The sequence below is a fragment of the Phyllostomus discolor genome, chromosome 1, assembly GCF_004126475.2.
Source record: "Phyllostomus discolor isolate MPI-MPIP mPhyDis1 chromosome 1, mPhyDis1.pri.v3, whole genome shotgun sequence".
Lineage (NCBI taxonomy): Eukaryota > Metazoa > Chordata > Mammalia > Chiroptera > Phyllostomidae > Phyllostomus > Phyllostomus discolor.
Window position 1 is genome coordinate 49720442 of NC_040903.2, and position 26623 is coordinate 49747064.

The 26623-nt window shown below is 39.4% G+C and overlaps 2 protein-coding genes across 5 annotated transcripts in view; one reads left to right on the plus strand and one right to left on the minus strand.

The window, feature by feature from the left end:
- Positions 1-6151, plus strand: part of BMP2K (BMP2 inducible kinase) — a 124629-nt gene extending 118478 nt beyond the window's left edge. For both annotated transcript variants that reach the window (XM_028507648.2, XM_028507650.2), the window contains one exon: positions 450-6151. In XM_028507648.2, coding sequence (XP_028363449.1) covers positions 450-1888 — 1439 coding nt within the window. In that variant the 3' untranslated portion in view covers positions 1889-6151. The remainder of the gene's footprint in view (positions 1-449) is intronic.
- On the minus strand, positions 1782-26313 carry PAQR3 (progestin and adipoQ receptor family member 3). Of its 3 annotated transcripts, XR_004902433.1 has the most exons (8): positions 25927-26296; positions 22529-22691; positions 17836-17991; positions 15625-15822; positions 13040-13130; positions 10163-10311; positions 7521-7638; positions 1782-1916 (listed from the first exon to the last, which is right to left on the minus strand). XR_004902433.1 is itself a non-coding variant. In XM_036022559.1 (7 exons), exons 1-6 carry the CDS (start codon positions 26109-26111, stop codon positions 10169-10171), a joined length of 936 nt encoding a protein of 311 aa, XP_035878452.1. In that variant the 5' UTR covers positions 26112-26295; the 3' UTR covers positions 1787-1916; positions 10163-10168. The 3 variants fall into 3 exon arrangements, 2 of the variants coding, with proteins under 2 accessions (XP_035878452.1, XP_028363452.1); XM_036022559.1 differs by lacking the exon at positions 7521-7638 and having other exon boundaries at positions 1787-1916; positions 25927-26295; XM_028507651.2 differs by lacking the exons at positions 1782-1916; positions 7521-7638 and having other exon boundaries at positions 7695-10311; positions 25927-26313.
- Between the last annotated feature and the right edge of the window lie 310 nt (positions 26314-26623).

Below are 26623 nucleotides of genomic sequence, written 5' to 3' on the forward strand. Positions count from 1 at the left end.
ATTAAGGAAATCACACTAAAACACATAGTTAAGCAGACAAGCTATTCATGCTTGTTGCTCTCTGGGAAAACTTTATAACAGAGTTGAAATATAAGCAAAAGGTTGCTTGGTAAATAAAAGAAACTTGCAGGGTCAGTTATCTGAATGGTCTTATTTTGAAGGTGGGAGAAGGAAGTTTGCTTGTGTACTATATTCAGAGTTCTACTCTGGGTGTGAGTGATGAGTAGGTGGAACACAGGGAACAGAAACTCTGTTGGCACTGAAGGACCTGGCCACCTGGTGAGAACAAGTGCAGTTCCCTAAGCCTAGAGACAAAGAACTGACATCATTTCTTACTCTAAGGGAACTGGTATGAATGATTTGGAATGCTTCGTTAATAAGTACTGTTTAGTGGAAATGGTTTTTGACATGCATTAGAATGCTATAATAATTTTTTTTTGAACCTGCAGGTTCTCCTGAAAAGAAAATTGAACATTCATCCATGGATGAAGAAAACAGCTCTACAATCCCTGTCAAGGATAGAAAGACAAGTCCATTATCTAAAGACCACCGGGCTGGAAAGAAAAACTCAGTGAATTCATCACTACAGGGTCAAGTGCTGAAGGGAAATGATGAATCTGAAAGTGATTTTGAATCAGATCCCCCTTCTCCTAAGAGCAGTGAAGAGGAAGAGCAAGAGGATGAAGAAATTCTTCAGGGAGAACAGGGAGATTTCAATGATGATGATACTGAACCAGAAAATCTGGGTCATAGGCCCCTCCTCATGGACTCTGAAGATGAGGAAGAGGAGGAGAAACACAGCTCTGATTCTGAGTATGAACAGGCCAAAACCAAGTACAGTGATGGGAGCCCTGCCTACAGAGCCAAATCTGGCAATGGGCCAGTCCAGGATCCTAATGTAACGCTCATCAGCCCAACCCAGCTACCCTGTGATGCTGCAGTGCAGACCCCCAAAGACGAGTTTGACGTGTTTGGCGCCGTCCCCTTCTTTGCAGTGCGTGCTGAACAGCCCCAACAAAGAGAAAATGAAAAGAACCTCTCTCAACAGACCTATTTTCCTAGTGTGGGACTGGAGCAAGAGGAATTTGATGTATTCACAAAGGCCCCCTTTAGCAAAAAGGTGAACATACAAGACGGCCATGCAGTGGGGCCTGAAGCGCAGACTCTCCCAGGTTGTCCCAAAAGTATAGATATATTTGGCTGCACTCCATTTCAGCCCTTTCCCACATCCACAAGTAAAAGTGACATCCATGAGGACATTTTTGGGCTTGTGCCCTTTGAGGAAATAACTGGGAGTCAGCAGCAAAAAGTTAAGCAGCGTAGCTTACAGAAACTGTCTTCGCGCCAAAGGCGCACCAAACAGGATTTGTCCAAGAGTAACGGGAAGCGGCACCACGGCACGCCGACCAGCACAAAGAAGACCATGAAGCCCACCTACCGCACTCCAGAGAGGGCCCGCAGGCACAAAAAGGTGGGCCGCCGAGACTCTCAAAGCAGCAATGAATTTTTAACCATCTCAGACTCCAAGGAGAACATCAGTGTTACGCTGACTGATGGGAAAGACAGAGGGAATGTCCTGCCTCCCGAGGAGAGTCTGTTGGACCCCTTTGGGGCCAAGCCCTTCCACCCCCCAGATCTGCCGTGGCACCCTCCACATCAGGGCCTCAGTGACCTCCGCACAGACCATAATCCCGTGCTGCCTGGGCGGCAAAGACCCAATTCACTCCATGGGTCATTCCATAGTGCAGATGCGTTGAAAATGGATGATTTTGGTGCCGTCCCCTTTACAGAACTTGTGGTGCAAAGCATTACTTCACCTCAGTCCCAACAGTCCCAGTCAGTTGAATTAGACCCATTTGGTGCTGCTCCATTTCCTTCTAAACAGTAGATACTTCTGATGGACTTGGTGTTAACCCCTGTTTCAAAAAAGTATGAATAGTTTTATGAATTTGAAAGAAAATTGATTTGTATAGCCCTTTATATAATTCATTCTTACAGGTCAATCAGAATAGGTGATTTTTAAATAAACCAAATAGAAAAAGGAAGTATCTCTACAGGGTAGTGACTCGGTGTCTCTTCCACAGGAAGAGAGGGAGCAGAACTGGAAGCTCTGACCCAGGGTTTCAGCTACGGGCTTGATGAGAGCACAGGCATCCAGGGAAAGCATGTGGCTTGTTTCCTGTTTTTTAGCCGCTGAAGAGGGACTGGGAAGCTGAGTTATTTTTATACTAGAATGTCACTTTTAGGTGCATGCCCTAGGCTCATTCCAGAAGCCAGCATTAAAGCTGAGGTTATCTGTACAAATACAGTTTGCACTTGTGGGCTTTTTAAAGATCTCTTCTAATTTCCACACAGTAAAACAACTTTATTCTCATAAAGAATCAGAAAGTTACAATCTGGAGAATGCAGAGATTTTAGTCCTTATACCTTTCTCTACAAAGCAGAGCCAGAAGTAATTATTGTGCCTGAAACTTTTATTTTTAAAAACAAGTGCCATTAATATGGAATATCTACATAGAAGCCTAGAACAAAAAGAAAAAAAAAAAACAATACTTGAGGAATATTTAGTATTCAGCTTTTGAATAGCTTCTTCCTCAAAACTTACACTATCATGTCCCTAACAAAGTAGTTTATTGAAAAACTGGGAGTGAGGACAAGGGTTATACAGAATTTTTATTTCAGGAAAAAAAATATGTAGCTGAAACCCTGAGTTTTTCAGATGTTTACAATGTAAAATCATGTTGCATTTAATAATGTACTTTATTAAATTACCACCTTCACCAAATATATTCCCGAAGTCACGAGCGACAGTTTTTCAGTTAGGTTTGGAGGGCGGAGTAGTGTTAATGAAGTGCACAGAGCAGTGAAAGCCACAAGCCTTACATGCAGGGCTCTCAGCTCCTGCCGCAAGTACCTCGGCACTGGCACTGACGAACGAGATCTTGACGACGGCTGTAAGTGTGAGATGATGAGGGACTCGTGTGTTAGTTAACTCTGCTGGTTGACTGTGTCTTTAGTGAAAAGAACCCAGCTATCAAATTGCCTTTTTTTTTTATATCACAAATCCTAATTAGAAACTTGAGATTTTTATAGAAATTGTCTAATGAGATAGAAATTATATATATGAATGTGAATATAGTATCTGTGCTTCTGTCTTCAAGTATTTTAAGTTATAATACACTTAAAATAACTGTCCTTCCCTATAATTGTCTTTCCCTATCAAATTAACACTTAGAAGTTTCTAGAACTGTTAAAGGTTATTTATGAAAAGGGTGGAAACTCTTATCAATTGGCACTCTCCTTGATTGCTATATTTTAAATTAATTCTCTTTGAACCCAATTAAAATGTGTTTTATGAGTAATCATATTACTGATAGAATCCCTTAATTATAGTGTCCCAATGGGGATGAGCTATGTGCTTGTTTTCACAGTTCTGAACTTGGAAAGAAGCAAGGTATGTGTAACTATACCATATATTCATTTTTTTTTATTGCTTCTCTTTTCTGTTTTAAAACAAACAAATTTGTGGACAAACAGGGAAGCAATGTGTGAATCAGAGCTAGCAGAGGCAGACCAAGCATGACGTTACTGCTTCCGAGTTACACTCTTAGAGCCCGACTGTACCCACGACTGGTCCTGTGCCAAAGGCAAATAGTGTGTTTGCACGTGTTGTCTTTTTTTTTTTTTTCTGACTCTCAGGTTGATTAATACTGCTAATGCAAATGCTTAAGTAGATGTTTTAAAAATCTTCACAAAGTAGATTCAAGGGATACTTTCTTTTAAAAGTGAAGACTTGATGATTACATATAGTAAACTCATGAACTACCAAGTAGGTTTGTATCAAACAGAAGAATTGTTTTTTTTAATGATAATCTGTTGGTTGATGTGCATAGTATGCTTCTTTGACTATTTTAGTCCTTGGCCTTGGTCTCTGCTAGACCTCATGAATTTTCTATTTAGAAGGGCTGGTGGGTGAGTTAGTGCGGTCTCCGTAGGATGTAAGCATGAAATAGCTAGACTCTGACACCAGGCCTTGCTTACATTTTCTTTTCATCAATACACTGAATATTTTTTAATGACTTAGACACTGACAGACACTTTGGCTTGTAATGTTGGGTACATTCTAAGGAAACAGCTTTGACATTGTTTAAAATACTTACATTCTTAAGTTTCTTATGTCACAGCCCAGTGACTTCCCTCTTTTCAGATTATAGCTCAGAGGAAACACTTAGGATTCAGTGGGGGACACCATGGGATGGAAGTGGGGAGATTCCCGTGTGCTGAGGTAGGGGCATTTTCCCAAGCAGTGTGGGGTCAGGACCGCTCTCTGTCCTCAGTCATCTCCTCCCACTTCTGTTAGCGTGTAGGTGACTCTGTGCAGCCGATGTCCCAACATTCCCTTAAGAGAATTATGAGAATAACGCTCCAAAGGCATGTGGAAAAGTTTAACAGCACCCAGTGAAAGTTTGGCTCTAAAACAGGATGGTCCAATTCTTGTTTGAGGAAGGAAGGGTGAATAGAAATTATTTCCCTACTATTAATTAAGTGTCCTCTGTGCTTCTCTAGCATGTTAAATAGTTGTAACTCTAAACCTGTAATACTTGAACATCACTAAGGGAAGTTAAATATGAAGCTAGCAAAAATCTGAGGCCAAAGTTATTGTTTTTTGCCCTAACAGCTTTAATCATGCTTGTTGATTTTGAGTAATCTATAGAAGTGGACCATTTGCTTAATTATTTTAGTAGTGTCACTTCAGCAAAATGTTAATTTTAAAGATTAACTTTTATGGCATTGAAGAATGTATCTGTTGAGACACAGAAGTTGCTTGGAAATACATATTAAGTGGAGGAGGAAAGGTTGTAGGCTGCATGAAATTTTAACTGACTAGAATATTTATTCAAAAGTATCCGTCAGGGACATGGTGTAAATGTTCCACCGCCCGCCCCTCCCCTGTGTGTGTGCGCGTGTGGGCACAGCGATGATGATATTCAGGACTGTAGATAAAAGCACCTTTTTGCTCTCCCCTGTTTGTTGTTTAACAGTGTGATAGGCTGTTGTCCTCATCTTGCTGGAGGAAAAGACTAAGGTGAGCCCACTCTTCTGCTTTGATGTTCCTCAGGCAGGGTGGTTTTCTCACTATTCAGCTACTCTGCTTATTTTAGGTTTGGTACTGCATATAAGCATTGCTAGAAGGTACATGTGTATGACTATCACTAGTCCTGAGGAGTGTGGGTACATTTATTTTAATATATGTAGAATGTTCATTACACCTTTTTTTAAGCAAAATTATTCATTTTAGGTTCACTATTGAGCAGACAAATCTACTGTGAGAATGAGATGGTGTATTTACTGTGAGAGTAACAGAAATGAGTTTATTTGAAAACTTATACACACTGGTGTTTATATATTAAGATAAATGTATGCACACACACATACACACACCTGCCACATCTCTCTTCGGGGGAGTTAATGTGAATTTTTAGCTTAAATAGAATTGCACCCACAATCATTATGAAAAGAACTTTCACTCCTACAGAGGGTTTACAGAAGCCACTAAAAGAATATGGTAGACAGGTGAAAACGCAAAGGGCCATCATTTAGGGTTATTTTTATTTAAAAACTTGCGCTACTTTTGAAAGAATTGTTTTTATTATTATACTCTTTGTGATTGAAAGTCATCTAATAGTAAGCAGTGTGGTAATAGTAAACTGCTTTTTAATTGCTGGCAAACAGCTTTAAGTGCACTTTCTTTGATTACACTTCCATTTTCTGTTAAACTTGAATTTTCTGAAGCCTTTTATGTACCACTAAGCAAATAAACTTTAACTTTTAATAAGCCTGATTTACATCTTTATTATATTTCTAATTGTTATAAAATGTACTTTCTAAGTAACTTCAATTCAAATATAGGTGGGAAACTGTTCTGAGGTAGAACCAGTTGCTTTTTTTCTTCCTATATCTACTTAAGCACTAACTGATTTTACTACTTTGCCTTGACATTGCTTATTCCTATTGGATGAATGCTGTCCCCCATTCACTTTGTGTTGTTTGAAATGTAAAGTTATTTTCTTACTGTATTTATCATACCTGTTTTAATAATCTGCTTTCTTTAAATGCAATAAATCCCAAATGAATTGCATATTCTTTATAATCAGTGACTTTGGAGTTTTTCATTTTTTGTCGTATTAAAAATTTTGGTTGTAAACTTCAGTTCTTTCCCTCATACCACAGACATTAAGCACCGATTCAGTACCAGCTGGTGGAAGAGAAAATGAACAGGATTAGATCTCTGTTCTGAGAGGAGCTCACAGTTTAGATCCAAGGAAGAAAACCCATTTCGACCTAGCATTTTTGCAGTAAAAATGCTTAATAGCACAGTTTGTTCAGGACTACAATTACTGACAACTTACGATAAAGGTAAAGCAAAAACATAAAACTCTGAAGTAAGTTTTGAGTGTTTGGCATAGTTTTTGCATTATGTATAAATTTTTAAACTCTTTAAAAACTTAAAATCTGGTTAAATAAAATATTGTAAACCTTGATTATGTCAGAAAAGATGCTTTTGCAAGATAAAGAGAAAACCTGTTCATTGGATTGCTGGACCAGGTTAGGGGTCAAAGTCACAATACCTATAATGTTATGTATTATTCCACAAACTGGTGTCTTTAGATTGGTGGCTTGTGGAAAGATTCATCTTGTTTGTTATGAACTTTTTTGTTGTTGAAGTAGTAACATTTATCTAAAGTTATGTGGGAAAATAAGGGTTTAGTGTTTTTTTAACAAGTGGTACAAAGGAACAAAATATCACAAATCAGAAGTTATATTAAAAAAACCGTGTGGAGCAGACCACCATTCAAATTCAGTTCCAGTTAACTTCTTTAGACACACACACACACATGCTTCGACTGCAGCTATTTATGTTGAATAGCTAATCCCTTAAAGGAAGTCCAGCTGCAGCCTCCTATGTAAGTACAGCTAATATTCTCATATCGGAGGCATGAGTTTTTGAGTGTTATTTGTTGCACATTTAGATAGTTCACTTTTGTTTCAGATGCTCAGTGCTGTGGAAGTTACTGTGTTCTGTAGTGTTTCTGATCCCAGATTTACAGAGCAGGACTACGTCCTTGGTGGCTATCAGTCCTGCCCTCTAAAGATGAAAGTGTTACATTTCACAAGAGACCCCTACTGCTACTCCTTTTCCCTTTGGAGAACATTCTCTAAAAGGACATTTAAGTTTTGGATCCTTATCTCCCTACTCAAAGTAGGGTACAGAATTTGAATTGCTTCTGTGCCTCTTTTCAATATAAGCACATTTGTGCTAATGCATGTAGAAGACACTTCTGCCCCTCCTCTAACAGCTGAGCTGACTCTTCACATATTGTGGCAGGAGGGGAAGTACCTGGAACGATGATTTTGGGTGGACATGGACCTACTCAGCTCAGTAGCTGGCAGAAATCCGGAAGTGCAGGCTTTGCCCCTTGACATTTAATATAGGGCAAAGGATATCTCTCGGTAGGTACCTGCCAAATGGAGAGTTGTACAGCCTTATGCCAGTCAATCAGTCTTCAAATGGGTTACTTTGTCCAGGTGGGATGGCGTAAGGTGTGACATGTAGTCCCTGAATCTTCATTCCTGGTTCTAAAATACGATTTTGAAGCTGTTATGTATTATAAAGAATGACAAGTGGCACTTTATATATTTAGTAAACCAGTTTATTTACATAATAACATTTTGCCATGCAGCTTGTGAATTGCACTCAGTTGAATGACAAAGACGACAAGCACTATTTTGCTATTTAAAAATGCCTTTATATAGAAAGATAATTGTCTCTTAACTGAGTTAACTACAACCTTATAAATCTCTACAGACAATTTAAAACAGCGATGGATAATTTTAAAATGTAAAGTCCTTCAGTAAAGAGCTTCTATAGTTTACATATTCGTAAAATTAAAACCAATCTTTTTAGCAGTGTAGCTGAATAGTGTACTTTTCATCCAATTTTAATTAGTAAAACAAAAATAACTTAAGTATACATTATTACTGGCTCAGATTTGTAGGCAATTTTTAAATAGTTATTCTTTAATGTTAACAATGTCTTAAAAATTTTGCCAGTAGTGATGTGCACACAGTAGGTGGTCAATAAATGCTGATATACAGAAGTGTTTATAGTTGACAGCAATCCACATTCATTCATTCCCTACATTACAATAAATACATCATAGTAAAGATAAGAATGAGAAAGGATGGCTCTCTTAAGAATATTTGACACTTTCATGAGAAAATGAAATGTTTACATGGTCTAATTCTCCTGACCTTTTCAATTCAAAAAACAGTCTTAAACACATTATGCTTTTTATCTATTCAGATGACAAGTACTAAATAACTCATACACTGACCAAAAAAGGGAATATTTTTAAAAATTAAAATAAACCTTAATGTTCAATATGTTTTTGAGAAGATTTTATAACAAAAGTGGTGCCAGACCTAACATAACTAGACTTCGTCTTCCTTCATTTTTAAATTAGTTGTAAAGAGTCATTGTTTGGCCAAAATGACAAAGTGTCTTTTAAAGCAATAATATCATGTACCCAGTAAGGGATGTTACAAGGAAAATATATCATCGTTACATCAAAATCTTCTATTCTGCCCCCGAATCAAACCAGGCCCTATGAGATAAAGCAGCCATCTCCACAGCAGTGTTCCATCATGAGAACGGTGTGTCCCTGGCCCTAGTGGGGAAAACTTTCCTTGCTGAGGTACCATGCTCGTGCATGGGGGGGTTTATATTCCCAAAAACGCTACACTGAAAAATATACAAAATTTTATAGATGCATAAACTGAGGCACATTAAAGTTAACATTCCTAGTATCATATGTACAAATGGCATTTTGGGAATAAGCTTTCATGGTCAATCAACACTTCCGATATTTAGTAATTCCAAGGTCCTCAAGATACACCAATATTTAAAGCAGCTTGTGTTAACCCATTAAGAAACTTGGGTAGTATTTTCTATTCCAGTAAATAACATGTTTTCATAAGTGACTGCTTTAAGGGATTTAATTTAGGCATATGAAAAAGACCAAAGAACAAGAGTGTTATGTTTTAAGATAGGGCATTGAGACCTATCAATGGGTATATATGATAAAATGCCAATTTAATGTTTCAGAGCACAGGTGAATAATACGCCATCGAATGGGGCATCTGCATGACTTTGTTCTAAGGCTTAAGGTTCATTGCAGGGTCAAGACTGGGCCATCTGGACTCTGTGGCCTTGGAAGTAGCACCCATATAGCTGGGAACCCCACCATCAGGGCAGTCAGGACTGCAAATTCAGAGAGGGGCGAGCTCTGCTGCAGCAGGGGTGTGGAACCGCAAATCTGCAATCCGCTGACAAGAGTTCAATTATTACATGGACTAAAGATTATTATTTGAAATTGAAAAGCTTAAATGGCTAATTGTTATCAGGCTATAGAATTTGTCACCTGATCACGTACTCAGTTTTTAATGAATTCTTATCTGATGGGAAATGGTAATGCAAGTTCTTTCCTCAACTCAACACCTCTTTCAACTTAAAGAAGAGGTTTACAGTTTTTGTTCTAGCAAACTAAAAAATCCACGTTCCTAGGGAGAAGAGAACCCACAACTAAAGAAAGTATCTTATGTGCCAGTTTCTCACAAATCATGTAGTTAAAGGCTAGTGATCTGAAATCACTATCCTAGCTCGTGTTAAGCATAGGCTATTGCAACCCTCGCCTTGATTAGGCACTTGAACTTGATCATCTACTAAAATACTTTCAGTTAAAGGAATCACATAGGATGACTCCATTTTATAATGGAGGTGAGCCCTTCCTAAGGAAATTAAGCTGGTGTTAAGTGAAATGATTACTATTTCTACACTAGTTTCACATTCACTGGTATTCAGATATTTCTTGTGAATGCCAACTAATTTTTACTTTCTGGAGAAGCGGCAAATTAGTAGTTTTAAGGGCCTATAAAGCAGTTACTATTACAGATCCAGAAGTGTACTTTTCCAGTTTTATAAAGCATCACTCATGAGATATTAAACAGGAAAAAGGAAAAACTAAGGGGCTCTTAGAAATATTGGGGTATACAACTCCCCGTTACATATTGCTTAACAACTGAACACACCAGGTGGCCATACCTGAATTCACAAGGGAGAAACATAGTCTGGACAAGGCTTGCTGTGTCTGTACTGCATGACATACACTGTGGACTGGTGCCACCAGTACAACATCACCACTGCCAGGATGTGCCATATTTGGTGGCTTGAACCGAGGTAGTTTAGTTGTCCTGGAAAGGAAGGCAGAGGGAAAGAATGTTGATTGTAACATTTTGACATTAGAATTGAAATAAATTTTTATTTTTGGCCTTGGAAATACAGCTCAGCAACAGAAAGATTCTGGTAGTCTCGGAACACATGAAGGCTGGCTGTAGATTAATTCAGAGCCAAATGTTTTTTAAGAAAGGATAAATTCATATTTGAGTCTAATTTTAAGGTTTTATTCATAAGGTACACTGGTGAATTTTAGAAATACTATTCCAAATGTGTTTTAAAAAATCTAACTTGGTTAATTTCAGGAATTTGACCTTTAACCTCCCATGTCTCAATTTATATCTGGTGAATAAAGGACATTCCATGCGAGAAGCAGAGGAAATCCATGCTACACACCATGGAGCTGATATGAAGTGCACACATTTTTGTGTTTGGCTGTAAGTCTGCTATGAGCACTGTTTATTTCAAGCAGGCGTGTAAAGAGAACACTCAAATCTGAACTTTGAGTTATCAGACTGATGGAATAATCTGCAAAATGTAATTAGTGATAGGTTATTTAAGGTTGGTTACTTCATATACAATTTAGGAGAATTGTTTCTCTTTGTGATTAAAGGTTAAATTCCAAGGAGATTAAATAAACATGTAGGATGCTTCTTCAAAAACAAAATACAGAACTATAGAAATTTAAGTGGAAATAACTTTCTTACCATAGGTGTTCCTATGGTAATGTAATGTAAACCAGTATACTATGTAGATTTTAAAGTATAAGTCAACAGAATTCTCTTGGTAAGGGTCTTAGCCCTTTTTTGTGTCATGGACCTCTTTGACAGTCTAATCAAGCCCACAGGTTCATTTAAAAAAAGAAACTAGAATACAGAGGATTAAAAAGAGAACTGACTATACTGTAACACAGGCTCCACAGATCTATTAAATTCTGTCCATGGACACCTGGGAGATGCCCGGAGTCATCGATGCCTTTGTGATGTTTATGTAGTGTTAAAATTTTAACCTGAGTTGAAAAGTAAGTTCTTAGGTTTAAGTTTTTGGATTTTATGGTATTCACCCACCATTTCACCACCAATGCGCACGCTTCTCTTTAGTCAGGTCATAAATGAGGACCAGTTGGACAAGGTTTCAAAGCTGTTTATTTATGAACATCTGGGATGATCACTTTTATCATGGTCTCCCTACCTGCACTGCTCAAAGGTACCTCAGGCACATTTTATATCAAGTTGACCTTGCAGAAATGTTAAGTTACATAGCATTTGACCTTTTATAAGTGGCCTATATTAGACAACTGGGAACTCCTGAGTATTTTAAAGCCTAAAAATGCCAGAGAACTTTCATGGTTTAATTTTCTACACGTCTGTGATGAAGAGGAAACAATTTTTTAAAAGAATTATTATAACGTGGTACAAAAATGTTTTACCAGAACTGTCTGCTGAGGGAAATTCCAGCCCTGTCTTGGGGAATATGGGTGGCCTTCAAATCAGGGATATGTCCTAATTATGTTCCCAAATCCTCCTGTTTACAACACCCAGGTTCTCTGTATTCCAGTCTTACGGAAACTCAGTGGTAAAAACCGAGTGCACAGAGGAATGCCTGAGGCTCTCCTGTCTATTCATTCTCCAGATCAGGGTTTCGCATCCTTTCTTTTTCCCCTACACATGTGAGGAGCAGCACAGTCCTGTCTTCAGTTCACTGCGGAAGTGATTCTCAACCCAGGGGAAAGAGCTGCAGTCTGAAGTTAGAATTAAACTGCTCCCCTACTTGCGACCCTACACTGACAACTCACTGCTTTGAAGTGCTCTGTCATTCTTGACTCAGCCAAAGCTCACCTGGACTTGCATCACCCCGCACCTTATTAAACCACAGATTTCGTTTATGGGACTGAGGTTGAGCGACATCATTACAATAATTGCTAACATTTACTGAGTGCTTATTACTTTTTTAAAAAGATTTTATTTATTTATTTTTAGAGAGGGAAGGAACGGAGAAAGAGAACGAGAGAAACATCAATGTGCGGTTGCTGGGGGCCATGGCCTGCAACCCAGGCATGTGCCCTGACTGGGAATCGAACCTGTGATACTTTGGTTCACAGCCCACGCTCAATCCACTGAGCTACGTCAGCCAGGGCTGAGTGCTTACTACTTGTGAGGAAATGTGCTAAATCTAATCCTCACAATAACCCCATGAAAGAAAGTATAATCTCCAGGTATCAGATGAGGAAACGAGCAAGAAAGCCTAAGTAACATGTTTAGTTTATGCAGCTACTGAGTGTCCATGTGGGATCTGAACCCAAGTAGCCTTTACCTGTTTTATAGAACCTCATTATGGACAGATTGTGAAGTGATCCCGACCCTGGCTTCTATTCATTGTTCTCTTCTTATTTGTAATTTTACATGTCTCTGCATCTACAAATTAATTTTTAAGACTAAGTTGGTATATAAAGAAATAAATGGTAATTGATGATTAGTGCTCCACAAAAAACAGTGGCTGGGAGTCAGAAGACTTGTCACTAGTTCGAAATTGTGAAATGGTAACCACACCTACTGGACCCAACTCACACTGTAAGGGTGAAAGGAAAAATTGGTGAAACCTTTGAAAGTTAAAATTTTAGGTAACATCTGAGAATAGGAGAGCTCTTCCATAATCAATAATGTTGAAAAAAACCCAAATCTAAGTTTATACATCAACCATGTATTTAGAAGAAAGTTATGAAATCAGTGTGAAAGCAGTACCTACCTGGAAAGTAGCGCTCTGGAACTTTGGAAACATAGAACAGGAAAGCCAGAAGAGCGATCACATACATCACAACCACACGGGGTGCAAAGTCCTGAAAAGCGAAAGCATGCTGTTCACAGATCTTCCTACTGGGACTGAAATTCCAATTTACTGTGAATCTGATTTACAGATGGAACTCATAGGTAGATTGCAATTAAGTCTGTTAAATCTGAATTGCTTTTTCAGATAGTCTCCAATAATAGAAATCTCATTCCTAATCCTGCACAAGAGTGGAACACAGAGCATGCCCCAAAGTTAGCATACTAAAGGAGACAGAGCCTTAACAAGGCAGAAGATGCTACAATCTACAGCCCCGTCTACAATATAGGTATATGGATGGAGAGCTTAGAGGATGGAGTTACCAGACGAATAAGCAAAGAGCCCGAAGACCAGGGACTTGTAGCTAGGAAGGCCCGAGGTACGGCCCAATAATGAAATCTGTGCCACCCTCCCAGGAAAGTGGACTTGTTGAATACTACTGTGAACCAGTCCATCTCACAGCTCTACTGGAAAGCTTTTCCTTGCCCTAGAGAAAATTAGCCACCTATAATTTGTATGTATAGTTCCTAATTCTGGATGTAAACCAATTTACCAATAAGTCACTTAAGAAATAAAGACAAGTTACTTTTCTTCCCTCTTCAAATACCCAAGAATTATCATGGCCCTCTCTACATTCCAGATTCTTAGAATAACCAACCTAGATTTCTCAAACATTCTAGAACACAACTCCAACCTACCTCTCAGAATTAGCCCTTCTGGAACTTTTCTTTGGTTAAGTGCATTTATTTCCACCTTTTAAAATCCTTTGAAATTTCTCTGGAAGTGTTCCTTCACTTCTCCCCTGGAATGATCTGTGAGCTTGTTGGGGTTCCATCTCTGAGAACCACTACCTTCCTATGCCATATTTCTGCTTTAAGATTTCTGCACATGGGAGAGTTCCCATTTTTTTCTGAGCTCTCTAATGTACACTGCCTTAATGGGTCTAGTTTTTTTTTGTTGTTATAAACTTAAAAGGAATGTGTCACTTAATCCCGAAATTTTGGTCACTTCTATGTCAACAGTTATTAATTTCTGGTTAGAATTAAACTCGAGTGGCAGCTCCCTATTCCATTTTCTTTACTTATTTTCAGGAAATCATATTGTCAGAAAATAATGTTTTCATGAATAGCAGGATCACTGAAGTTCCTCATCACTATTGTCTCATCTTTCTATTTCTTTTTTTTTTTAAATTCTTACCTGAGGACATGCTTATTGATTTTAGAGAAAAGGAAGGAGGAGGGAGAGAGAGACAGGGAGAGAAACATCAATGTGAGAAACACTGAGTGGCTGCCTCCACTACGAGCTCTGATTAGGGACTGAACCCACAACATAGGTATGTGCCCTGACTGGGAATCGAATTCATGACATTTTGGTCTATAGGATGATGCTCCAAACAACCAAGGCACGCCAGCCAGGGCTCTTCCTATTTCCTAGTCTTAGGAAGAAAGCATCACACTTGTCCTCAAGTTGGCAAAGTGGACAGATTATATCTCTCAATTCACTACATCATAGAACTTTCTCTTTTTAGTTTTATATCCAAATGTTTTCCATCATGCTGTTGCCAACTTCATGCAAGTATATGTAAGCCTACCACATCTAAAAAAAAAATCTGATTCTTTTTAATACATGTTATTTTAATTCCCATATTCCAGAGGACGTTCCTACTGCAGAAAGTGTGATTTCTGCTAGATTTTGGGGCATGTTTACTTATGTTAAAAATTCTCAACTTTACTCTCTAGTGCATACTTAAAGCATTTCTTTATGGATCTCTAAAAAAATATTGGATTTCTAATCTTATTTTCAAGAATATTCAGCAGTTATCACTGAGATTCTTCCTAGTGAATTCCAACTATGTCCCCATCATCTCTAACTCTAATAGCTCCTATTTCTCAATATATTCTCTTTGCTGGGTCAAATATGCTTCCATGCTACAGCTACCAATACAGTAATGATTTTCAAATCTTAATGACTCGTCTCAAACTCTAACCTAAATGTTATAAACTGTCTCTACTTATATATCCCACAGGTATCCCACAGGTACCTCAAACTCAACAGGTCCAAGAGAAAAATCGTTCCCAACTCTTCCTCCTCTACACACACACACACACACACACACACACACACACACTCAACACCGACTACTCCTACTTCTGTACTGGAGTTACCACTGGTGGTATCCTCGCCTCAGCTGACAAAGCTAGAAAAGTGCGAGTCATCCTCCACAGGTAAGGACTCAGGCACTTACATGCTTGGGGTAAGAGAAAGAGAATTAAGAATGTATTACTTCACAGAAAGCCACCTCAGAAAAAAATGGTAGGTAGACTTTATTTAGGTTCCTGCAAGGTATGCTTATCTGTATAGGCATAAAAATTATGGCATCAACATATTATAGACATGCTCTCAAATGACAAAGACCCATCCACTTGGCCTAATACTACTTTACCCTAAAGGAATAAAATTGAAAGGACGCAAAAACATGGGAAAAATATGGACTGCATTGAACCTACCTGTACAATAGGAGCGCCCAGCCCTCCATTGAGCCAAACCCAGTGAAGAGTAGGAATCACTCCATATCCCGAAACAGAACAGAAGATGATAGAACGGAGCCTCTGCCACTGCTGGGTGAGGTAATTGGGATGGATCTGCGCGAAGAACACGGCCAGGATCATGGCCAGCACCGTGACCAAGTACACCTGACGCCAGTACTGCAACGGAAGGCAATCGAGTTTTAGTTGTTGTTAATAAGGGAAGGGAAAAGTGATTTTGGCTTCCACATTACACATTCCAAACTATTTACTTGGCATTTTCCTTGAACATGATCACCTCCCTTTCTTAAAAACATGCATGTTCTACACAACTGTTTTAGGTTTCTCAGGATGACAAACAAATTTCAAAGTGAGCTGGTTAAGAGATCACATTTATCATGTGAAACATGATCTGAGGACCTATGATATGCTAGGGACAATTTATGTCCCGCAGAAACAAAGATGACTATGACATGGACTTGCTCAGTGGGCGTGCTCACAGGCTGTGGGAGGGGCAAACATGGAAACAAGGGATTATAGTCTGAGTACGTAACTGCAGTATCAACAGAATGGTGCAGAACCACAGAAGAGGGAGCAATCAGTGTTACTTACAGTAGCTAAAAAATGTCTCGCAACGGAGATGACATTTAAGCTGGGTCTTGAAGAATATATAAGATTTTGTGGGAGGGGGAAGCTCTCAAGGGAAAAACAACATAGCCAGCACACGCAGCCACATGCGGCAGGGGAGTTTGAGAAGGGAGGCCGAAAGGCAGGTGTCCCGGCAGGCTAAGTATTTGGAACTTGACCACATCGGCACCGGGGGAATAGAGTTCTTTACAAATGGGGTGACCTGGCTGCTTTCAAATCGACTTATTAGAAATAGAACTCTGACATCAATGTAGAAAAGAATGAGACTGACAGGAAGTCAGCTGGAAGATATAAGGATAACTGACTCGACAAGTGAATAGGAGCTTGGGTTCTTGTTGAACAAGGAAGATGGATGTGGGCACCACATTTGGGAGGCATTTTTGAAACAAAGTCTTATTGGCTGACTGGATGTGTCAGAGAGCAGCAGAGGATGGCTTGACTGTTTCTACTATGATAGGCTACACACATACCTTCTATTTATGCAGAAAATGAACAAAATGATCTAAATGTGGGATGTATGGACATGTGTGTTGGAGGAAAAAATGGGGGCATGAAAGAATGTTTATTTAAAATTATGTTAGGTTTGAAGAGCTATTAGAGCATTTAGGTCTCTAAATGAGCAGTTGAAACCCGGTTTTGAAGCACAGAAGTTAGCATCTCATGGACAGATTTCTTAACCTGGACTCCAGGGACTTCTGTGGGGCTATTAGCTTCCTGAAATCACATGTGAAATTGTTTGGTTACTTTGTACTCGGATGTACATATGCCTTGATGGGTCCATAGTGTGCAATCTCATTCTCAAAGCAGCCTATGTTCCCTAAAAGGTAAAGAACCACTATAACAAGTGAATATTTGGAAAATATTACATACCAGAGGGAAGAACATTTTCCCTGTAAATGATCATGGACTGTATCACCTTTAGCAGTTCTATTTTCTCTTTAATCTATCCTGACTTCTAGTTTTTCTGAACAGATTTACAAAAAGTACCTGATCTCTCTGATTATCTGGTATGTTTCTAAAGACATAAGCAGAAAACAAGCTTCAGAGAAATGCAGAATAAGACAAGCAGAAACAATTTAAATACTATGTGACTGTACTCACTACACCCCTAGTTGGCATAGTCCCTCTAAATTTTTTAAAAACAAACAGTTTTATGCAAAACTAACAGGTTTGAAGGCTGAGCAGGACATAAATTCTACTACTAAAGTAAAATCAATTTATAATAAGTTAATTGCATATATATTTAATTATATACTTAGGTTCCAAACTAATTAGGCCTCAAGAGCAAATGGCTTCCTTGTAAGTGGCTATAATACAAGCTCTTACATTCAAACCAAATTTATGATTTTTTTTCCTGTGCTAGTTTTTTTATACTGCTGCTATGTTGATAGTTTTCTATGATTGTGTAGCAACAAAGTCTACACAAAAAACTTCTGTATTCTTCTGTAAGTTAATTATGTGCTTATTCAGAATTTCAAAGGAACAATGGCGAGAAGACCCGGACCTATATGAAAGGTAGAATGAAAAATGTTTTAAATTACTTACATTATTACAATAAAATGCATAAAATACCCCAGAGACGTAGCAGCCCAGTATTCCAATAGAAATTCCTGCGTAATCTAATGCCATCCATCTTCGACAGGTTTTTTCTGATCGATGGCAGGAAAAAAGATGATAGCCCACAGAGCAAAGCATACAGACCTATGGCAAACAAAACAAAAACAACTGAAAGTGAAACAAAAAGTTAAAGTGAAACACAAAGACATTAAACGAACTCGTGTGCGATGTTCAGGAAGTGGTTAGGTCGGGCTCGGCTCTCCAGTCAGACACACCTGGGCTCAGCCCGGGCCTCGGAGCCGGGCGAGCCACACCACCTCTCCAGGCCTCCGTTCCCTCGTGGGTGACACGGGGATAGCGATCACATGAAGGAAAACATTTAAGATGATAGCTATCTTATAATATAAAAATTTAAAATAAATAGCACAATAGTAGAAAAATTATGCAATGTGTTTTAAAACCTCAGTGGATAAAAATATCCACTGAGGTTTATTTTGATCCATGAATGAGTTTTCTTTGCAAAAAAGGATTTATTATATAAGTAACATATGTCCTTAAAAGAAGTCAAAGAACAGAACTGTATGAGGTTAAAAAGTAAACCCCTCCTGTTCAAATCTATTCCCCAAAGGTAGCCACTCATACCAGTTACGTCCTTTCAGGTTTTTCAATGAGTATATCAAAGACGTATAATATATAAATGTACACGCACAAACAATACCAATACACTGTTCTGAGATTAATCAAATGGAATTACTTTAAACATTCTGTTCTGAAGTCTGCTTTTGTCATTTAAGATTTTTCATGTCTGTATGAGATTTCATTGTGTAGTTTACTTTGTTGTATCCAAGAAAAAGTATGACTTTTGTTTATATAATTGTCAAACTGAGAGCAAACTAATCTGATTCAATGGGCTGCTCTGAAAACAGCTAAAATTTCTATGGCTGAACTCCTTCCAGACATTAAATCCCTGCTGTGTGTCACGCACTGGGAATACAAGGATGAAACCTTTACTCTCAGACAGTTTTCCCTGAAACAAGTGAACAAGTGACGTAAGGAGTCCTACAGGAAAAGTCAGTGCAGAGCACAACGAGGAAACGGGGGAGGGCACTGGCTCTGTGGGTGTGTGAATCTGGGAGGTGGGAGCCGTGGGTGGACACACCTGACCTGAATGGTAAAAGGCTGATCTGACATTCCTCAAGGATATAAACAAGGATGTGCACGTGGTCACCGGGAGGTTCACAGGAAAGCAACGTGTTGAGAAACAGAACCATTAAGCAGTGTCATATGGCCTTCTCCATGACACAATGATGAAAAGTTACAAACATCAAGAGGTTTCAACTTCAATATTACGGGCTAGTCATGATACTACTGAAGATGGTAAGTGCCCCTTACAGAGAGGCTGAGAGACGAGGCTACAGAGGGAGCCCTGGGGCGCACTGACCAGAGCCCACGCTAGGCCAGTGACAGTGGGGGTGGAGACGACAGGGCAGATAAACAGTATGAAGTAGGTCAAACTGATAAATATTTGTAAGCAACTGCTGAGGCAGATAAATGGTCATCTAGCTGTTCCATAATTGGGTCATTAAACCTACTTGGCCCCATAGCATCAATATCAGTATTCAAAACAATGCACCTTGCCACAATCTCGGTCCTTCATCCAGTCTAAAATCCTTATTCATCTATGGCTTTGGCTAAGTTACAAGTCAGTTTACTGGCCCAACTAAACATAATTCTAGAAGCCTGGTTATATGTTTTGTCAGATTATCCTTGAGATCAAACACAGTCAATCCAGAAAAGTATCAAAGTATATTCTCACTGAAAGGGAAAGACCTCATTGTCACAATGTTTACTGACAACACGGCACGCAGAGATGAGCACAGCCTGGACACGGGTACACAGGTGGGCAGGCGGGCAGGCGGCAGGCTGTGCACACAGAATGTCTGGAGGACTTTTAACCCAAATTTCAAATGTGGTTACCTCTGGGAAGTGGAATTTCAAGTGACTTTCACTTTCTTCCATATACATTTATGTTTGCTTGATGTTTTTCATGGGTATACCTTATAGTGGTAATAAAAAACAACGATAAAGCTAATTGCTTTGTGGGCAATAAAAGAGGAAGCACTACAGTATTGAAGAGAAAGTATAATACATAGTATTAATAGAGAACACTGAATTTTTAGTTTTAGGTTAACCTACACTTAGTGCTGTATTTTGCCTTGTATAATACGCACCCACAGTTTTATTCACATTATACAGGGAATTATAATACCCATGTATAATGCACATCCTTACTTTCCCCTAAAAAATTTGGGTGAAAAAGTGCGTATTATACATGGAAAAATACAGTATGTCCTCTTTTAAAGGGATGTGTTATTGTTAGTTTCCTTTAAAAAACTGACTGAAAAGTGATCTGGCACACTGAGTATGTTTGTTTTCTTCTGTAAAATGTCTCACTCCATCAGGGTAGACAGATAGTGGGACATCCCACGTCTGAACTCCTTGGCACAACAGCCAGGTATCTCTGGCTCCTGCCTACCTCTCCAACCTCATCCTTCTCAATTCTCTCCCCCAGGATCTGACCACAAAGTCCGATGACTGTAAGTCCAGAAAGTGCTAAGCTGTCTCTTGCTTCTGGGCCTTTATAAAAACTATTTTTTCTACTTAAATGCCCTGCCTCACTCTCCCTTCTGCCCTCCTCCTGAGCAACCTGATCTTTATGCCAGGTTGGTTTTGTTCAGCGTGGTATTCCTGATGTCTAGCTTAGTGCCTGGATTTAGATAGGAGGCATTTAAAAATGTTGTGGAACTGAATGTAAATGAACTGGATCTAAGTAAAGACGCTCTCAGATGCTACTGTAACACAGAAAGACCTCTGGGAAAGTTCAGAGCCCCTGAAATCACATTCTATTATTCAGAATGCACCCTATTAATTTGGTTCAGGGGAAAGCACTGAGTGTATAAAACGAGTAAAAGTGAAAAGAGAAAAAATATTATGTTTTAAAAATTAAATGTAAATCAATATTAACACACATTATTTATGGTTTACCATGCTACCTGCTGATTCAAAGAATCTGTGAGACCTGGGTGAACAAGTGATACGTATAATTTCATAAAAATAACAGAAATGATATTTTCAAGTGGGACGATGTACTTACTTGTCTTTAGCAAGTTTTATAGTAACAAAAAGATCATCGTACTGCCAGTTAGGAGACCAGGATTTTATTGTGCTGTTGAATAATCTTGGGCAGATCACTGTAATACTTCAGGTGCTTCTTTATTGACAGTTTTGTAATCATTTCATCTTTATAATTTTGTAATGCATTGTTTATTTAGACAACATATGAAAATTAGTAGTTATTCTCCAAACTAACATCAGCTGAGGCTAGGCACTAAAAGGATAAAGGGCAGGCCCTAGGGGTAGAAAACATGTGAGATTCTCAAAGCAGGTAATATCCACATAACTAAGAGGAGAGTAAAAACTAGTTTTGCTCATTAATGATTATTGAGAGCACCTCGGTCTGTGTTAAGGTATATCTAAAATTTTAACTATGGAGTAATTGATTCATTTTAAAACTAGTGATGGATTCTAAGAGATATTTAGGTTTCAATCAGGACAAGAATTAAACATGAGAAAGAATACTTTAAAAAATACTTAAAAGTTAGTTTTCTAATAATGTAAAAATACAGAGTATTCTTTCTCTCAAAGAACTTTAAAATGTTCTAGAAACTAGAATTCTAAAAAAAAGGTGTTGGGGGGAGGGATATTTCTGATATGTTTCTTAATCATTTAATTCCAAAGTTTTGAGTCAAAAGGTGAAGGTCTGAAATTAAATCACACATAACAAAAGCAACATCTGTGCAGCCTGCTTACAGATTCACCTTGCAAATTGAGTAGTAACAGGTTAACTGCAGGGGGTGCTGGCCTATGTTTGGAGGACCTGGGATGACACCATTTTCTTTTCATTTTTATGATTTTCTGTACTTTGTGAAATTTTTTAAAACATAATGTCAACAGGATTTTGGTCCACATGTTTTCTTTTTTACAATTATCATTTTGAAAACTATTAATACAACTTCTAAAGGCTGTATTTAATACTATTATAGACTTTTGAAGAAAAATGCTAAAAAACTAACAAATATAAGAGGTAGGAGGAGAAAGTGAAGTAGGGTTTGAAATCAGGCAAATGTAAAAGGACCAAAGGAAATTAATGTTAAAGGAACAGAAGAGGTCAATACCAGCAAAACAAGACATTACAGCTACGATGGTATGGAAACAGAAAATACAAAAATCACACATACAAATAGGAAAAAGATGAGAAATCCTCAACAAGTTTTAAGCAGACACTAGTATCCTACTTTAGTGAAAACATAGTACAATCACAGATTCCTGCGTTTGTATTAATCTTAAAGGAGAGATGTCTAAAAAGGGAAGGAGAAAAGGAGCCAAAGAAATGTTCTCAATCTTTAAAACTTACTAGATTTCAAATATGCTCCAATAATAACATCCAAATACACTTTCATAAAACATACTTTTTGTGTTTATACTATAATAGCAAGTAAGCTAACCTATGTGCTACTTTGGAGCTTTTAAAGCAAGTGGTGGGTATGAAGTAAGGTCACCTGCCCAAGCTTCTCTGACTCAAGGTCTCTTTTCCAGTAAGAGTGTTTGTGAAATGACTTACCTGGAAGCAGAAAAGACAAATAGAACAAATTACAAAATCCTCTCTGGAGGCACTTGCCGAAGGTAACACAGATGTCATGTCATATATTCCCAGTGTGAAGAAGAGAAAGAAACCCAGCAGGTGACTCCAGATGTTGACTGTCTCATTAGATAAAATGAACAAACTGGAAAACAAACAGAAAAAACCATGCAGTTCAGAGTCAAAGTGGCTCACTCACTGTCAGCATTTAAAAGGGTAGGGCCAATTTTTCTGGGTTACCCAACACTTGTTACTTTAAGCCCTTAACCGTAAGAGCCTTTCTAAATCTGATACACCATTTAGTCTGATTAATCTCTCTCTAAGTTTCTTCACAACCAATCTTAGGATCTTAGAGGTTTATTTGGTGCTCACCTGTATTACCATATTGACCATTTTCTTTCTCACATAATAGTTATTCATGGATAAATTCCATGTCACTGCCAGTCTATTAACTCCCTGATGGCTGGCACCACCCATCTTTGTGATACCACTGTTCCAAGCACAGTGCCTTGTTTAAATTCAATCCTAAATGTCTGCAGAAATAAGTGTGCAGATTAAAACTGGTATTAGCCAGCATACTTCGATGTTCAAATAATAAATCTCTGAACACCTTCTAAGTGTTAGGCACAAAGTTAAAATACCTTTTTAGTATTCACTAAATGCAAATACAAAATTAACTGGACTTGAGAGAAGGAGAATGAATACAAACTGATTCACTGGAAATACCTTTAAGACAGGCATGCTGAACAACTCAGCTATGATTGTTTTGAAACCACACCATTTCCCAGGTGGCACGTTCATTTTAGGAACAATAGGTTGGTTACTTTTAATATCGGTACTACTTGCTGTCTTTCAAAATGCTGACCAACTGGTTTAAGTAGTTCTGGCAGCACTGGTGGCTGGTGTACCAGCCCGACCACAGGTCGAAGGCCCTGCAGTCCCTTCACCTCCTCGGTAACAAATTAGCTCTGTGGTCATGAGCAAGTCACTGAACCTCTGTGGCTTCAGGTTCTTCGTCTATAAAACAAGGAAGCTGGGATTAGATGTTGCTGCAAGTCCCTCCCAGCTCCTTCCTTAATTCTGTGAAATGTTTCTTCTGCTGGGGATAGAACTCATCTGATTATTTATTGAAAGGTGATATCATGACAAAAAATTAAAATACCCTTGCTTGCATTTTCTTGCAAAATATAATCTTTCTAAACTAAGGTCTTTGACTTTCACTGATTCTGAATCCTTATCAGTAAGCGTTAACACATACTGTGAATGGACAGTGGTGACCATGGCTCTCTTTTTCCCACATCAAAACCAGCGGGGTCTCATACGACCGAACCACCACCAAGAATAAAGTGAATCTGTGTCATGAATTTCAGGCTTTATTCTTTACAAGCATCAGGTATAAAGACTACTTATATTGTGTGTGTTGGGGAGGGATAGGATGCAGGAATGTGAGAGAATACATGTAGCTACAGGTCTGTGTTGACAATTAATACTATACTCTGCCTATTGCTTTGGAACTTCTCATTTTGTGAAACTCAGTGTAACCTGATTAACTGAACTGAGAGACACAAGCTTGGCATGTTCCTTCCAAGTAACAGAGTATTGGCAGAACAGTTGTGACACAATACTTCTCATTTCGAAAATCTGTCCTGGTCATGCCTGAGAGCTAAAAGAGAGGGTGACAGCTGAAACTTGGAAGACCAAGCTGGAGGGAAGAGCACTTAGAAGAATATCCCCAGTAGAAGACATACTCTTATTCTATGAGTAACCAGGCACAGATTCTGTTCAGCTTCAAAATCAATAATCATCTCCATCATCATCTGTTCATCTTTGAACTCAACAATCATGATGATAAAGTATGATCTGTTGTGCATTGAGGCCTGTGTAGGGTTTTACATATACAATCTCATTTAACCCACATTATTGTACTTACTGAAGTAGGTATTGTGATCATCCTCACTTTTGCAAATAGGGAAAATAAGGATCAGAGAGGTTAATTTTTGTTCAAGGTCCCACAGCTGTTAAGTGGCAGATCGGGATAGCCAAGTAGTTTTTGACTCAGCAGCCTAAGAGCTAAAGCACTAGATTTCACTTCTCCATCTAGAATGTTTGGAATCTAATATCAGAATGCAGAAGACCACTGCTAGGTGGCTATAAAATATTTAAGGCAACTCACCACCTATTCCATCCTTGTGGAGATTTACACACACAGCAGGACCCAGCTCTGATTTCTTGTGTAGCAACTTATGCATGGGAGGCATTAGGGAGGAAAAAATCACTCAATTCAAACTGTGAAGTCTGGTGTGCTACCCATTAAAGTCAAGAAGGGATGGACAGTGATGTTACCTTGTGACTGTGAGTCTTGGAAATACTACTTTCAAGATGGGGCATAAGAAGTAGGTAAAGACCATGCTGAAAAGAGCAAGGATCAGACGTGTGGTTGCTGCCTGAGCTATTCAACAGCCCACATTTCAGCACTGGGGTTTGTCTCTATAAAGACCTGGAGCTAGCCAACATCTGTATTAATTCTCTTGAAGTGGGATCGAGTATTTAAGTACATACAGTGAATTTTAACAGAAATTGTTAAAAATTAATTTAGCTCTCCTAAGAATTAACTTTTCCATTTTTTTTAAAACCCAGGCTTTCAAGGTACTTTTGGTTTCAAAGATTTAGATGATGGGGAAATTCAGAGTTGCTTCTATAGTGCTCTAGGACAGTGTCCTTTATAGGCTCTCTTTGCTAACGTGCTTTTCCTACACAGCGTTTTTTTCACAATGGTTATTATGTAATAGTGTAATTATCTTTTTAATGTGTGTCACTCAGGCTGGACCTTAGGAGCGTCATGAAACAGGAACCCTGTCTGCTGTTCTCTGCACCACCTGGTTAAAGTCCCTGACCCACAACAAGAGCTCCATAGTACCTACCGAATGAATCAGTCAGGGGTTTCTAAATATACACATATATACATGGCAATGTGAACTTGTTTCTTATTATACAGGCATTTATCTGATCCCAAAGGCCCGAATTTCTATAGGGTTGCTCTAAAAATAAAGCTTAGGGGCAAGTGCGGCCCAAACACTGTCAGTGAGGGGTCCAACGTAAATCCCAGCAGGCACCAAAAGGAATAAAAGATGTAAAAGCCCTCTGTCAACAGCAAAGCGCCAAAGGAGAGTTGGTAATCAAGATAATAGTTATCATTATTATTCCGGCGGCGGAGGAGGGAAGATAACGAGAGAGGAGAGGTGGCAGAAAGGGATGAAAAGGATGGTCAAGGAAAACAGCGGGGAAAGCAGCGGAGAGACCAGACAAAAACGGGGTAGGTGAGGAGGCGAGGCCGTCAGCGCGTCTCTCGGGCGCGCCCCGCGGAGGCGGCCAGACTGTACCTTTTGATGCACAGCCTGGAGGGCAGGTAAGCCCGGTAGCCGTCGGTGATGTACGGATTGTCCTTGAGGGACACGGGGATCTGCTCGTAAGTGTACAGACGAATGCCGCGGGGCACCAGGACCGGCCAGTACTGGTAACTGCCCAGCTCGATGTAATGCGCGCTCTTCAGCAGCTTCTGATGCATCCTCCCCAGCCGTCGCCGCTCCCCAACCGGGGAGCTCCCCCAGCCCCGCCTCCCCGGGGAGGGGGCTTCGCTGCCGCAGCCCCCGCCCCGGAGCAGGCGGACGCAGCGCGAGCTCCTACGACGCCGCCGCTGCCCAGGCCCCGCTCCAAGCACACAGCGACTACCGGCGTCAGCGCCGCGGCTGACCGGCGGCGTAGCAGCCCTCTCTGACGTCAGCACGCCGCGGCGGGCCCCGCCCCCCGGCCGTTGCAGAGGCGGCTGTGAACCCGTTTCAGGGCCGGTGGGCCCCGGCCAGGGCTCGCGGGCTGCTGGAACACCGCGGGACAGCAGCGGCCTGCGTCTCCACACGTCGGTGAGAAGAACACGGAACTTCGCAAGGGAATACAAATGTTTTTGTTTTTTCTTTCTTTTTTCAACTAGAAGCAATAGTTGTTAAATTTTGAAAAATCAGGAGGAAATTAACTGGAAGAAAAATAATAACTTGAGCTAACTGTTCACCGGTTGCTTACTTT